At 40.8% G+C, this 15784-nt stretch overlaps 1 protein-coding gene across 2 annotated transcripts in view; it reads right to left on the bottom strand.

Moving 5' to 3' along the window:
* smad4b (SMAD family member 4b) overlaps positions 1-15784 on the bottom strand; it is a 119428-nt gene that overhangs the window by 88959 nt on the left and 14685 nt on the right. For both annotated transcript variants that reach the window (XM_070867501.1, XM_070867502.1), the window contains exon 2: positions 12008-12448. In XM_070867501.1, coding sequence (XP_070723602.1) covers positions 12008-12247 — 240 coding nt within the window. In that variant the 5' untranslated portion in view covers positions 12248-12448. The remainder of the gene's footprint in view (positions 1-12007; positions 12449-15784) is intronic.

The raw sequence follows: 15784 nt of genomic DNA, 5'->3' as shown, positions 1-15784 counted from the left end.
AATTTGTTTTCTTTCAAGGTTGCGTTTTTTTCCCCGTCTTTTCCATAACTAGAGGGGAGTCTGGCACGTAGGCTGAGAGGGCTGCTTTTCGTTATCTCAATTGTTCCAGTTTCAAGGTCGTTACAATGTCTCTTCTAAACTGCTAAAGCTTGCTGTTTTTAACATTTTCAAAAGTCCCTTGGAGTTTGACCTGATCCCTGAAGGTATTTCTAGATTGTTTCCAAATCTTTTAGTTTTATATCTCCTATTTTCTTTAAGAGATCAGATTTAATATAATAATTTTTTTTTGAATCCACCTCAGTATTTTGCTGTGCCTGCTCTTAATATCTCAAAATCCCAATTCAAATTTTGTAATTTCAATCTTTATTTAAAACTTTTTTTTGAGCTAGAAGCTTTTTTTTTTTTAAAAAAGGCACTCTTTATCTCATTCCTAGACTAAATTTATGTCTTTCAACCCAATGTAATCAATCATTGCATGTTTTCTTTCGACAAGTAAGTGAGCGTGTCAAATAAATTCTTTTTTTTTCAACCACCAGGACCATGTATTTTTTATCTTTTACTCAACAAACCTATCCTTTGTGCATTTCCTAGCTCCGTAACTTATCATCCGAATATATCCACACCTGCGTTCCTAACTTAAAATGTCTTAAAACTTCCCACATACAGGACAACACTACAAAGGGTTGAAAAAAACTTTCACTCTGTTTGGAGAAGTAGGAGGAGCCTAAATTAATAGACAGCTGCATCACCTCTCCAAACAGGCTTTTAAAAAAACATGGAGATAAAAATTCATTCCGCCAAATATCAGTTAAAAAAAAAATCACACAAGTACTCTCATTCAAAAACAGACATTCACAAAAGTCTCTCTTCATTCAACAAAGCTTATTAATTAAAATGTTTTTCTTTGGCCGGCTCTATTTTTGGATCCATGATTGCCCAATTTTATCCTTACACAATTTCTCGCGCCGCCCCACGAGTTAGTTTTACACAATTTCCCTTTTCTTCCGCGTCGTCCCGCGGTTTTCCTATTCGCGTCGCGATAATCTATTTCCCTATCCCTCCGCGTCGCCGCGCGGTTTTCCTATTCGCGTTGCCGCGCGGTTCGCGTCGCCGCGCGATTTAAGTCCAATCAGCGCCTAGACGGACTAAGTGATATACAAAGTCGACGTCGTACCTGACTTGGACACTTATTTCCTAAGTTAAAAGGTATTCGCCAGATTGACTTGGATCTCGTTCAGACGCTACCTGAGAACCAGCGAGTGGCCAAACTTTCCTCAGACTTTTGGAACTGAAGGAAACTGAAGTGGTATTTTAAAGGGTACTCACTCCAGTGGCCACTTTCCTCCTGTCTTGTCCAAGGCTAGTCTGGCTCTTAATTCGCAAGCTTTCGGCAGCCGTCCGTTGAGATCCCACTTCTGACACCAAATGTTGATACGGATTCTTTTTCCCTCAATCTGTTTCAGCGAATACACTGACACTCGAACACCTCTTGCCTTTTCTGTAAAAGACCTTTATTGAAGATTCTCCGGCCGGGACTTGTCAAGACAAAGGGACACTCAATCAGAGCCTGTTTACTTTCCCCTGGACAAGCCCCTTTTCAGCGCGAAAAGCACAGTAGATATACATTTTCAAAACAGAACACATTTGATTAGCACTTGGTCTATCCAATCCCTTTCTGCCTCCGCCCCGAGTACGTCCAATGGCAGGCAAGAAAGTCTCCCAATTAGGGCTTAAAGAACCCAATTAGTTTCTCTTCCTCCTTATCAGTAGAAGCTATCACTTTTCCCTTCCTATCTAGAATTGCCTTCTTTCTTTGTGCTGCCTTGGGCTTTCTCATGACCCGTGTCTAACCTCAACTTCAACTCTTGGTAACCCCTTTTTTTTTTCCTGTTGATTCTGCAGTTGTCTGCATCTTGACCATTTCTTTAGCTACTTTCCCATGATTCCCTATCTCCATCCTTTTGCCACCTTCTCTAGCCATCTACCACTTTCACAACCCTTTTACACATTCTCACTCCAACCCCCTTGGCAATAAAGGCGACGTACCATTTGCCCTCCTAATTATTTGTTGTATCTACAGGTTAACTTTCTGTGACTCGTATACAAACAAGTACTCCCAAATACCTCAGAATACCAATATTTACTAGCCATGGTCACCTTCTTAAAAAAAAATGTTGCTTTTCCATTCTTGCTACCAAAATGGATAATTTCACACTTCTCCACGTTATACGCTATCTGCCACCTACTTGCCCAGTCACTTGAGCCTTTTTGCGTCCTCGCCACAGCTTATTTTCCCACCTAGCCTTGTATTGTCAGCAAAGTTGGATATATTACAATCTATCCCCTCATCCAAGTCATTGATATAGACTGTAAGTAACTGAGGCTCAAGCACTAATCCTTGCGGCACTCCACTAGTTATACCCTGCCATCCTGAAAATGATCCGTTTATTCCTACTCTGTTAACCAATCCTCAAACCATGCCAATATATTACTGGCAATCTCATGCGACTTAATTTTGTGTAACAAACTCCAGTGTGGCACTTATCGAATGCCTTCTGAAAATCCAAATATACACCCACTGCTTCCCCATCATCAACCCTGCTAGTTATACCCTCAAAAAACTCTTAATACTTTTGTCAAACATGATTTCCTTTCATAAAACCATGTTGACTCTGCCTAATCATAGTAATTTTCTAAGTGCCCTATTACCAATGTCCTTAATAATAGATTCTACCATTTTCCCTACTACTGATGTGTTTTCTCTCTTCCTCCTTTCTTGAACAGCGAGATTACATTTGCTACCTTCTAATCCACGGGGACCGTTATAGAATCAAGGGAATTCTGGAAGATCAAAACCTATGCCTCCACTATCTCTGCAGCCACCTCTTTGAAAACCTTTGAGTATAGGCCTCCAGGCCCAGCGGATTTAACCTCTTTTAGTCCCATTAATTTTTCCAGTACTTTTTCTTCACAATGTCCAAAATCCAGAATCCTTGGGACCGAGTCTGTTCCGGCTTTTGGGATTTTATGGATTTCAGACAAGAAAATCAAGTCCGAAATTCAGATTCCTCGAGTGAATCCGTGCCGGGTTTTGAGTGGCGAGGTCAGAAATCTGTCAAAACCCACAACCCGGCACGGATTCGGTTGAGGATTCTGGATTTCACACTTGGTTTCCTTGTCTGAAATCCGGAATCCTAGACTGAATCAGTGCCGGATTTTGGGTTTTGCCTCAAAATGTCCGGTTTTCAGACAATTCTGGATTTAGGCAAAATGTCCTGTTTTCGGACAATTCCGGTTTTCAGAGTTCCGGGTTTGGGACGTTGCACCTGTATTACTTTAAGTTCTTTCCAGTATGTTCTTTGTATCCTCTACCATGAAGACAGACAGAAATTATTTGTTTAACAATTCTGCCACTTCCTTATTCCCCAGTATAATTTCTCCTATCTCTGCCTCTAAGGGACCCATGTTTACTTCCACTAATCCCTTCCTTTTTACATACTTGTAGAAGCTCTTACAATCTATTTTTATATTTCTTGCTAGTTTTCTCTCATATTCTATTTTTTCCCCCTCTATCAATTTCTTGATCTTCCTTTGCTGATTTCTAAAACCCTTCTTCTAATCCTCAGGCTTACTACTCTTTTTAGTAACATTGTAAGCTTTTTCTTTTAAATCGAATACGATCAACTTCTCCAGTTAGCCATAGTTGGACCACTTTTCCCGTGAAGTTTTTATTGCTGAAGGAAAGTTATATTCAGTGAGAATTATGAATAATTTAATTAAATGTTTGCCATTGCTTATGTACTGTCATATATTTTAATCTAATTCCCAATCTACCTCAGCCAACTCTCCCCTCATACCTCTGTAATTTAAATTTAAGACCCTAGTTTCGGAGTTAGAATTTCATCTTCAATTTGAGTGATGCAGTATGATCATTCTTCCCCAGAGGATCTTTTGTTATAAGATTACTAATTAACTCTGTTTCATTACACAATGCTAGATCTAAAATAGCCTGTTCCCTAGTTGCTTCCTCGACATATTATTCCAGAAAACTGTCTCGAATGCCTTCCATGATCTCATTCTCCAAGCTAATTTGCCAATTTGGTTTGTGCAAAAATGAAGATCAAGTCCCTGATGATTATTGCATTACTCCTCTAATTTCTGATTTATACTCTATCCAACAGTATGATTAGTGTTGGGCCGCTTATAAATACTCCCACCAGTGTTTTCTGCCCTTTGTTATTTCGTACCTCCACCCATACTGATTCTACATCCTGATTTTCTGGACTAAGATCCTGCATCTCTACTGCTTCATTATCAGGGCTACCTTGCCTCCATTTCCATTTTACCTATCTTTTCTAAAAGCCAAGTACCCTGGAATATTTAGTTCCCAACCTTGGCCACCATGCAACTATGACTCAGTAATGGCTAAAAGATCAAACCCATTTATCTCAATTTGTCCCACGAATTCATCTATCTTGTTACAAGTGATCGGTGCCTTCAGATATAGCGCCTTTATCTACTTTTGCCTGATGTGGCCTTACTCACTAATGACCTATTACCATTATTAAACTCTCTGTTCCTTCCTGACTTTACCCAAATCGCTACTCTGCTCTACAGCCTTGACTTTTCACTTCAGACTTATAAATGCACCCTTATCTGAACCTTCCCTCATGTATGCTATCATGTCTTCACACTGTACTACTCAACCGAGTGAACCTTCTCTGAACTGCCTCCAAAGTGTGTGTGGTGCATGGTGCGTGTCGGCCTGTCAGGGTTGCTGGATAAATGAACGTTTGCCCCGGAGATGGGGGAGGGGGAGGGGGAAGCGACGGAACGTTGAGCGCATTACATTTCCAACTGCTGCCTTCGTTTGTACGTTTTCTTTTTTTAAATGCCCTTCTCCGTTTTATTTAACGCCGTCTTCGTAAACACTATTTTATCTCTTGAAACATGCAATTTGAAGCCCGGATTTCCCCTGCGAGGAATCACAGACTTGCCATGGTTGGTTAAAACGCTGGTCAGACGCCCCCCCAGGCAGTGATCTGACCAGCAGCCCCCACTCTCTAATTAATTGCCGGGCCCTGGAACATCGTGTGGGAACACCACCGCAGGTCGGGTCTATAAATGGAACTGGAGCGCTGGGCCCTGGAACAGCATGACAGAGGTCTGGCAAATGAGGGTACGGGGGCCCAGGAGAGGCAAGGGCCCAGGGGCAGCACGGGCCAGCCCACACTGCGATATGTGCGCACTAGGTCTGTGCAGCAGAGCAGGTCTCCAGTCGTCCTGGTTAACCCTTGCCATTGGACCAAGACCTAGCTCTGTCAAGCCCGTGTGGTGGCTGATGTGCAACGGCTACCCCATGTTAAAAAAATCAACGCACAGGCATCTTCCACCCCCTCAATTGGAGTTCAGGACTGGAACATCGGGTCCTTCATCGAAACATCTGCGAACTCTTGTGGAAGCAAGTCATCCTCATTCGAGGGACCGCCCGTGAATGAAATTGGTGGCAACTGACACTGCATCAAATAGTGTCTATTATACACAAGCCTGTTTTTTTCAAAAAGATCTGTATATAGCACTCAAGGGCACCCAACATGCAGTCTAGATTCGGAACTAATTACACCAGATAAAATGGTGCACTTTATACACAACATAGGTTCGCCACCATATATATTTCTAATTTCTCACAGGTCAGCATTGACATCATTTTAGAACTGAGAGATCAACAACTTCTAAAGTTCAGACAATATACACTGACAATGGTACATATTTGACCCATCACTAATCTTAATAAAACAAAATGTCATTAAATCCATTTAGTCATATTATATTCAAAGGAAAATTAATTTAGAACCCATTTCTTAGAGGGAAAATAGCATAGATAATAAAATACAAATGTAATTACCTTAGTGGCTAAAAATATCTTGAAAAGTCTTTAAGAATTAATCACTAAATTGTTATGCACAGTTAATTATATAATGATATTAAAACTCTCATATCAGCAGTCCTTCCACCTCCTGCAGTAAAACAGATCTGAAAATATATTTTTCTAACAGCAAGCTGGCCTAATTATTTCACTTACCAGACGTCTTTACCAGACATTTTTCTAATTAATTAAAATCTCAAATGTTAAATTATGTGCACTGTTATCAGGTTCTACCTTGATGAAAATCATCCATAAATTGATTTATTAAAACAATTCAAAAGTCCCAACTGTAACAAACCTGAGACTGACAAATACTCTTTAAACCAAATTGCCCAACAAGCTGAAATGCCAACACTGTAAAGGAGTTCACCGAGGACCACTCTTCCAGATATTGTCAACATCATCAAGTCTACACTGGTCGGCTAAGGACCACCTCTAAAATAAATTCCCAAAACAGCTGGGAATTTTGACTATTTGAATAAATCAATTTATAGGTTTCCTTCATCAAGGGAGAACCAGATAAAAGCACACAGATTCTGTTTACAGATGCCCAACTTCAAATAATTATCTGATGCTCATCATACTTTAAATGATATAATCCTATCTTCCTGCCTCAAAGCTAATTATCAGTCATAGAACACAAAAAGTGTTTCAAGTAAACAGGATAGTAAATTATGCAATTTCCTTTTAAAACTTTGGCACTACCTTAAATCCTAAATGATATAATCTTCAATTCTGACACATTCAATAAAATCCTTCATCATTACTTTGGTCTTCAAATACCAAAAAGTTACATCACACAAAAGCTACACTGGTAAAATGTCCAATCCTTATTAAAATTATACATTTCAATCGAATTTTAAGTATTAATCGCATCTTGGACTCAGATAATATGTGGAGAAGTTACTGGACTCTGTCATCAGGGACAGCGTGACTGAGCACTTGGACAAGTATGAGCTGATCAGAGCCAGTGTGGATTTGTGAGGGGTAAATTATATCCGACTAATCTAGATGAATTTTTTTGATGTTCTCTACACCCAATTCCATAAGGTGTTTGATAAGGTTCCACCTAAGAAATTAGCAAAAATGAAAGCACATGGAACTGGAGGCAACCTTGTAACATGGGTTGGAAACTGGTTGGAAGGTAGGAGACAGAGAGTAAGGTAAAAGGGAACATAGTCTGATTGGTGGGACACAACAAGTAGTGCTCCCCAGGGATCTGTGTTGCGGCCTCAGTTTTTCACTATATATATCAATGTCTTGGATGGGAAAATCCAGAACAAGGGGCACAACCTGAAATTTAAAGCTAGGCTATTCAGGAATTAAATCAGGAAGCACTTTTAACACACAGGCTAGTAGAAAAAGGCTGTAGATGCTGGATTAAATGAAATTTTCAAGACTGAGATCGATAGACTTTTGTTAGGTAAAAGTATCAAGGGATATGGATCAACGGCAGGTAAATAGGGTTGAGGTACAGATTAGCTATGATCTGATTGAATGATGGAACAAGTTTGAGGGGCTGAAAGCCCTACTCCAGTTTCTACCTTCCTATGACATCATAAATTACTCAAGTTTTGCTTCTGTAGGTTTTTTATGTCTTTTGAAGTCTTCAGTTTTGCCTCCACCTTTTAATTTCTCAAGGGATATTTGCTTATCTTAAGATGCAGACAAAAAAAACAATGGAATTAACCAAGCAGAAGTTACTCCAAGCATACAAACAGAAAATGCTGGAAATACTCAGCAGGTCAGACAGCAGTCTCTCTTTCTCTTCCCTCCAGTTTCTCTCTCTCTCTCTCTCTCTCTTTCCCCTTTCCCCTCTCCCCACCCCCACCCCCCCCAGTTTCTCTCTCTCACTTTCCACCCCCCCCCCTCCCATCTCTCTCGCTCTCTCTCTCTCCCCCTCTCCCTCCAAACAGAGAGGGACAGACAGATAGGAGATGGGAGAAAGAGAGAAAGATGGAGGAAAGTGATAGAGGGGAGAGAGGATCAGAGGAGGGGAAAAGGAGAGGATCAGGCAGTATCCACAGTATTTTGCTTTTGTGGAGAGCAGAGGAGCTTGAAGGGGAGAAGTGAGGATCAAGAACTGGGGGGAGGAGACGGTCAGGAAGCACTGTCACTATTCACGTCATACCCAATAAACCAGTTAACAATCCATGACCCAGGAAGGTTAGAAACTTGTTGGTTGGGGGCCGGGCGTGGGAGGGAGAAAGAGAAAGTCCTAACCTGCAAGGGTGAGCCCTATCTGTTCTCTGTGAACTATGTCTGGAGCCTGACACAGTCCAAATGAATGGCTCAAATTACACATTGCTTAATACTTCATTACTTAGGCAGGCAGGTCTAATTACACATTCCAGATAAATTGCTGGGTGTGTCTTCTCCTCCAAGCAGACCAATCAGAAATCTGGTGTTGCAAATAGAAATGCCCAAAAGTATCCAACTTCTTTCACATGGGTGAGGAAAGTCACTAAGTACTTCTCTATGAGAAGGGAAATATCAAAACACCAGCCATCAAGTCTCCTCTTACATAGCTCCTTTTGTTGGTAAAAGAATGCTCCTATCTACTTGGCAAATACTGATTTCAGAAGTTGTTATATCTGCCACTAAAAGTATGCCACCCATTACCACTTCTATAGAGCTACTTTTGCCAGAGCCCAAAGCTCATGCAAGACGAGCTACTCTGGTGAGCTTCAGATTTCAAATACTGGACCTCAGCCGAACTGTTCAAAGATAATGGGGGAGGGGGGGAGCTGAAATGAGAGATTAGCATTTTTCTTTTTACTTAATGGATGACTTTTGAGCTAACTTGTTTGATGTGGACAGAAATAGAATCCATGTGGATAGAGATAAATGATCAATTACACCAATAGGGATAGTCCACAGACCATCTAATAGTGGAAGGGAAGTGGAGGAAGAAATATGCAAAGAAATGAGGGAAATGAGTAAAAAACATAGATAATAATCAGGGAGATTTCAACTACCCTGATATTAATTGGACAGAAGAGGTAGGTAATGGGGATAAGGGAATGGAGTTCCTACAATGTGTACAGGACTCCTTTCTAACTTATGTAAAAACCCCAACAAGGGTTGGGTTTAGTATTGGGGAATAAACCAGAGCAGATAAGTAGTAAAAGCAGGGAACATCTGGGTAATAGTGAACATAATACAATATGCTTTAAGATAATAATTGAGAAGGGCACAGTATGACAAAGACCAGGGTAATAGATTTGAGAAAAGCTGATTTTGAGAGCCTGAGAATAGAACTTGGGAAAATAAAATGGACAATATTGGCGACAATGACATTGAACAGCAAAGGGAAACATTTAAAACGGTATTCAACAGAGTCGAGGAAAAATATATCCCTCAAAAAAACACGAATGAATAAAGCTGTAAGAGAAAAACTGAGGCTAAGGAAAGATGCCTATATTAAGTACATGTACAGCAGGGAACATGATAAGGGAGAATACAAAGAGAAGTAAAAAAAATATATGGGAAGGCAAAGAGGAAGTATGAAATTAAATTATCAAGGAACATAAAAAATAGTAAAATATTTTACAGGCACATAAATTTTTAAAAAAGGATAATACCACTGGCAACAGTAGAGAGATGGCAGAAATATTAATTATTTTGCTTCAATATTTACCAGGGAGATAGAATAGGTGGACATGACATTGGATGAGGAGATTCATCATAGGCAGTCCCTCGAAACAAGGATGACTTGCTTCCACGCCGAAAAGGGATGAGTTCACAGGTGTTTCAATGAAGGACCTAATATTCTGAATCCTGAACTATATCTTGAAGGGTGGAAGATGCCTGTGCGTGGATTTTTTTTAATGTGTGGTGGCTGTTGCATCCCAGCCACCACACAGGCTTGACAGAGCTAGGTCTTACTCCTGTGCCAGGATTAATCAAGACGACTGGCGACCAATGAGGAGATTAGTAATCAGATAAATGCATTTAAAATAAAAAGAGGAGATATATTAAATAAACTAATCAAACTCAAAGGAGGATAAAACCTCTGGCCCAGATGGATTACATCCACGCATTTTAAAATAATCTAGGGAAGAGATAGCAAAGACATTACTACACATATTTAATAAAGGCATAGTGCCAGAGGACTGGCAGATAGCTAACATAATACCTATATTTAAGAAGGGAGATAGAACATGTCCAGGGAATTATAGACCAGTCATCTTAACATCAGTGCTAAGAAAAATAATGGAATCCCTACTAAAAGGAGAAAATAGAACATCTAGAAACCACAAATATAATAATAAATAGTGAGCATGGATTTCAAATGGGAAAGTCTTGCTTGACCAACCTCAATGAATTTTTTGAAGAGGTAGTAATGCAGTCGATGTAATTTATCTAGATTTTCAAAAGACCTTCGATAAGGTACCACAGCATAGACTAATGAACAAAGTCAGAGAATGCAGAGTCAGAGGACAAGTAGCAGAATGGATAGCTAGCTGGCTTCAAGACAGGTAAAGGGTAGCTATTTACAGTGGCAGAAGGTGGTGGGTAATGGTGTTTCACAAGGATCAATGCTGGGACCACAGTTGTTTACAATTTATATTAACAATTTAGACTTTGGAATCAAAAACACAATTTCTAAATTTGCGGATGACACCAAAAGTCAATACTGAGGAGGACAGCAACAAATTACAGGAGGACATTAATAAGCTTGCAGAGTGGCCATATAATTGGCAAATGAATTTCAACACGGATAAATGTACGGTATTTCATTTTGGTAGGAAGAATAAGGAGGTCACTTATTACTTGGAGGGTGCGAGTCTGGGTGGGATAGAGGAACAAAGGGATCTGGAAGTACACAAATCACTAAAAGTAGCGACTAAAAGCAGGTTAACAAGGCCATAAAAAAAAAGTAAACCAAGCACTAGGGTTTACTTCTAAAGGGATAGAATTGAAAAGTAGAGAAGTTATGCTAAACTTGTATTGAACCGTGGTTAGACTACACTTGGGAGTACTGCGTACAAATCTGGTCGCCATATTATAAAAAGGATAGAAAGGCACTGGAGAGGGTGCAGAGACGATTTAAAAGGATGATACCAGAAAAACGAAGGTATATGCATCAGGAAAGGATGAACAGGCTGTCTCTCTTTTTGTGTGAAAAAAGGCTGATGGGTAACCTAATAGAGGTCTTTAAAATTAGGAAAGGATTTGACAGAGTAGATAGAGAGAGAATGTTTCCACTTGTGGGGAAGAGCATAGCTAGAGACCACCAACATAAGATAGTCACCAAGAAATCAAATAGGGAATTCAGAAGAAACTTCTTTACCCAAAGAGTGGTGAGAATGTGGAACTTGCTATCACAGGGAGTGGATGAAGCAAATAGATGCATTTAAAGGATGGTTAGATAAGTATGAGGGAGAAGGGAATAAAGGGTTATGCTGGTAGACAGGAGAAGGCTCAAATGGAGTATAAATGCCGACATGGACTGGTTGGGCCGAATGGCCTGTTTCTGCGCCGTATATCCTATGTTATCCTAACATTCTAAACATTATCAATTATTTGATGTAGTTTCTTTATTCTTTTTGGTATCCAGTGCCTTAGATCAGTCATTCCCATTTGTAAATCTTTGCAACTTAAGAAATTTGCAATACTATCCAATTCAACTAGCCACTTTGGAAAGTAAATAAAAAGGCCGATCTTTCAGAAATACCCAGGATACGGTCTGTTTAGATAATGAAATTGAATCAAACAGAATTGATCATGAAATAAGCACCTACAAAGAGAAACATTTTAAAAAGCAAACAAATGAGACCCAAAGAGTTCATCAAAAATAACAGAACTCTGCACAAATGGACTTTCTCCGCAGGTCATGCCCAAAGATGAAGAGCACACATTTGGCAGACAATAAGGAATTTCATCTGGTTGGAAGTTAAGGTGGTTCTATCTGCAAATATCTTTATTATGAACCAATAACTTTTGTTGCTTGATTTTAATCTTTAAATTTTATTACACCTCCGTGAGACTTCTTGGGACGTTTTTCTACATTAAAGGTGCTATATAAATGCAAATTGTTGCTCTTATTTTTAAATAAGTTCCCCTCTGAACACTTACCTGGAGCCTGCCATCTAGCGTTCTCTGTATTGTGACACACTTGCTGGGATGAGCTCCATTTGTTGTTATAGCTGTGATCAGTGAATCAAGCTCATCTTTTTTCTCCTTCAGCTTTTTCACCAAGCTTTCAATCGCTCTTTTGGCAAAGGTTTCACTTTCTCCACCTTGTCGATGACACATCAAGCTGTGCACAATGCTCAGGCATGCATCGTTACTGGTCGGGGTGTTGGTGATGGACATGTTGCTGATCTTGTACCAGTTTCTCCCCCTCAAATGTACAACTTTTCAGAGTTATCTGTTCCTTTCAGAGTCAAGAGACTGTTCCTTCTTGCAGTAAATGTCCCCGTGTATGAAAAGGCACACCACGTGGTGTCTCAATTGCAGCCAGAACTTCGGCAGAAGCAAAAAAAATAGCTTTGGTGACGAGTTCCTTGGAGCAACCTTAAAAACAAACCAGACAGTACATGTAACTCACAACACAACTCATTATTCACACTTTCCTAAACTGGCATTTAAATCGTTGTATTTGTTTATAATTAATTTGATTTACAAAGCTCTCAATTATATTTGCCCTGAGTTTCTCGGAATGTTGTGCTAGAAATTTATTTCATTTTAATCTTTCCTGTTTTTTCAGGGATACAGTTCTATAACCTCCCAGTATATCACCCAAGTAGCCATTGTTCATTTATGAGCCATGGCAGTAATGGTCAATTTGACTATTGAAGGTTTCACAGCAAAGACTAATCCTGTTATCCCTAATGCTCACACAGGTCCACTTTAACGTAGTGAAACGTCCCAAGGTGCTTCACAGGAGTATTATGAGATAAACAAATTTGACACCGAGCCAGAATTTTGCTGGAGAAATGCAACCAATAAAAAGGAGAGAAAGGAACATGGTAAGGTAATGAAGCCAACATGCATCACCAAAACACAAAGCTTCAAAGCACAAAAGCATAGTTATTCACTGATGATCTGTTACATTATTGGTAAAAGACCTATGAGAATCATATTACTTGTTCCCTGGATCACATCAATGATTTTTTTTTTACAATTTTCAGTGCATTCAGTTTCAGGCAATAGATTTCAGATTCATCATCATGAGATAGGCCTTCTAAATAAAATTCATCAAAATCTCTGCTAATCACACTGCTGAAAGGTAGTGCATGTGTTTTTTCTCAATAAAGGCAAATATATTTGTCAACAAATGCACAATAAAAAAAACTCTGACACATCTGAAGCATCTTCAAAAAATTCTAGCAGATGTGTCATGTTGATTCTGCCTAATCATATTTCGATTTTCTAAGTGCCCTATTACTACATCCCTAATAATAGATTCTAGCATAAAATAAAAACAGAAAATGCTAGAAATACTCAGGTCAGGCAGCATCTGTGGAGAGAGAAACAGAGTTAACGTTTCAGGTTGATGACCCTGACCTGATTAATATTTCCAGCATCTGCAGTATTTTGCTTTTGTAATAGATTGCCTACTACTGATGTCAGGCTAACTGGCCTATAGTTCCTCGTTTTTTTTCTTCCTCCTTTCTTAAATAGCAGGGTTATGTTTGCAACCTTCCAATCCTTGGGGACTGTTCTAGAATCTAGGGAATTCTGCAAACATAGAAACATAGAAAATAGGTGCAGGAGTAGGCCATTCGGCCCTTCTAGCCTGCACCGCCATTCAATGAGTTCATGGCTGAACATGCAACTTCAGTACCCCATTCCTGCTTTCTCGCCATACCCCTTGATCCCCCTAGTAGTAAGGACTTCATCTAACTCCTTTTTGAATATATTTAGTGAATTGGCTTCAACAACTTTCTGTGGTAGAGAATTCCACAGGTTCACCACTCTCTGGGTGAATAAGTTTCTCCTCATCTCGGTCCTAAATGGCTTACCCCTTATCCTCAGACTGTGTCCCCTGGTTCTGGACTTCCCCAACATTGGGAACATTCTTCCTGCATCTAACCTGTCGAAACCCATCAGAATTTTAAACGTTTCTATGAGGTCCCCTCTCATTCTTCTGAACTCCAGTGAATACAAGCCCAGTTGATCCAGTCTTTCTTGATATGTCAGTCCTGCCATCCTGGGAATCAGTCTGGTGAACCTTTGCTGCACTCCCTCAATAGCAAGAATGTCCTTCCTCAGGTTAGGAGACCAAAACTGTACACAATACTCCAGGTGTGGCCTCACCAAGGCCCTGCACAACTGTAGTAACACCTCCCTGCCCCTGTACTCAAATCCCCTCGCTATGAAGGCCAATATGCCATTTGCTTTCTTAACCGCCTGCTGTATCTGCATGCCAACCATCAATGACTGATGAATTAATACCAGTGCATCCATTATCTCTGCAGCTACCTCTTTTAAAACCCAGGTCGTCAGGTCCAGGGAATTTGTCACCACTTAGTCCAATTAATTTCTCGAAGTGATTATTTGCAATAGTTTTGTGTCCCTCTTCTGCGCATGCGCGCCCTGGACTCCACCCCTAACGTGCTATGCATGCGCTCGACCGCTTTGGACTCCGCATATTCTTTTGAACTCAGGAACTTGGGCTGGGGGATGGGGCAGGAACTTGGGCTGAGGGCGGAGGTCTTAACTCGAGAGAGTGAGCTCTCTCCTGTCTGGAGTCGGCAGTCAGAATGGCTCAAATTACACTTTGCAAAGTCACTGATTACATAGGCAGGGCGGTTCTAATTACACATTCCAGAGAAACTACTGGGTGTGTCTTATCCTCCAAGGGGACCAATCAGCAATCAGGTCATGTGATTAAGGAGACCCAATCAGAACATTTTTCTGTTGCAAATAAATGTGTCCTTAATTTCTCCAGAACAGGTTGAGTGTCCGAAATCCAGAGTTCCAAAATTCAGAAATGTTCCGGAATCTAGACACTGTGCCGATCCATGGTGGCGTCATCTGGAAACCGGAATATGTTCCAAACCCCCCCCCGGCGATCCGACTTCGCCCCAGCCCTCGGCGGCCCGACCTCGCTCCGGCCCTTGGCGGCCTGACCGCAGCGCGCCCTGGCCTCCACCCCGACTTCGCCTGCCCTGGCCCTCAGCGGCCCGACATCGCCCCGGCCCGACCTCTCCCCGGCGCTCGGCGGCCCGACCTTGCTCCGACCCTCGGTGGCCCGACTTCGCCTGCGCCTGCCCCAGCCCTCGGCGACTCCCCCCTTCTCCGGCTCCCCCCCCCCTCCCCACCTCGGCTGCCAGACCCCACCTACCTCACCCCAGGCAAAGACGTTCCAAAATCCGGAAATACCCAGAATCCAGAACGGCCTTGGTCCCAAGGTTTCCGGATTTCGGACGCTCAATCTGTACTATGTCTTTAGTTATACTGATTTCTTTAAGCACCTCATTCTCTCTAGACGCTTGGTTCCCCATTATTTCCAGAATATGTTTTGTGTCTTCTACTGTGAAGACATATACAAAGTATTTGTTTAATGTCTCTGCCATTTCCTTATGGCCCATTATCATTTCTCCTTTCTCTGCCTCTAATGGGCCCACGTTTACTTTCACTAATCTCTTCCCATTTACATATCTATAGAAACATTTATGACTGCTTTTATGTTTTTCGCTAATTTACTCTCATTCCATATCAATTTCTTGGTCCTCTTTACTCAATTCTAAAATCCTCCCAATCCTCAGGCTCACTGCATTTTTGGCAACATTATAAGCCTCTTCCTTTGATCTAATACTGCCTTTAACTGCTCGTTAGCCACGTTTGAACCACTTTTCCTGTGGAGTTTTTGTGCCTTAAAAGGAATGTATATTTGTTGTAAAT

The sequence above is a fragment of the Pristiophorus japonicus genome, chromosome 2 (genome assembly GCF_044704955.1).
Source record: "Pristiophorus japonicus isolate sPriJap1 chromosome 2, sPriJap1.hap1, whole genome shotgun sequence".
In the NCBI taxonomy this organism is placed as follows: Eukaryota; Metazoa; Chordata; class Chondrichthyes; family Pristiophoridae; genus Pristiophorus; species Pristiophorus japonicus.
The sequence above is the reverse complement of the archived record's forward strand: the minus strand, read 5'-3'. Positions and strand labels throughout refer to the sequence as shown.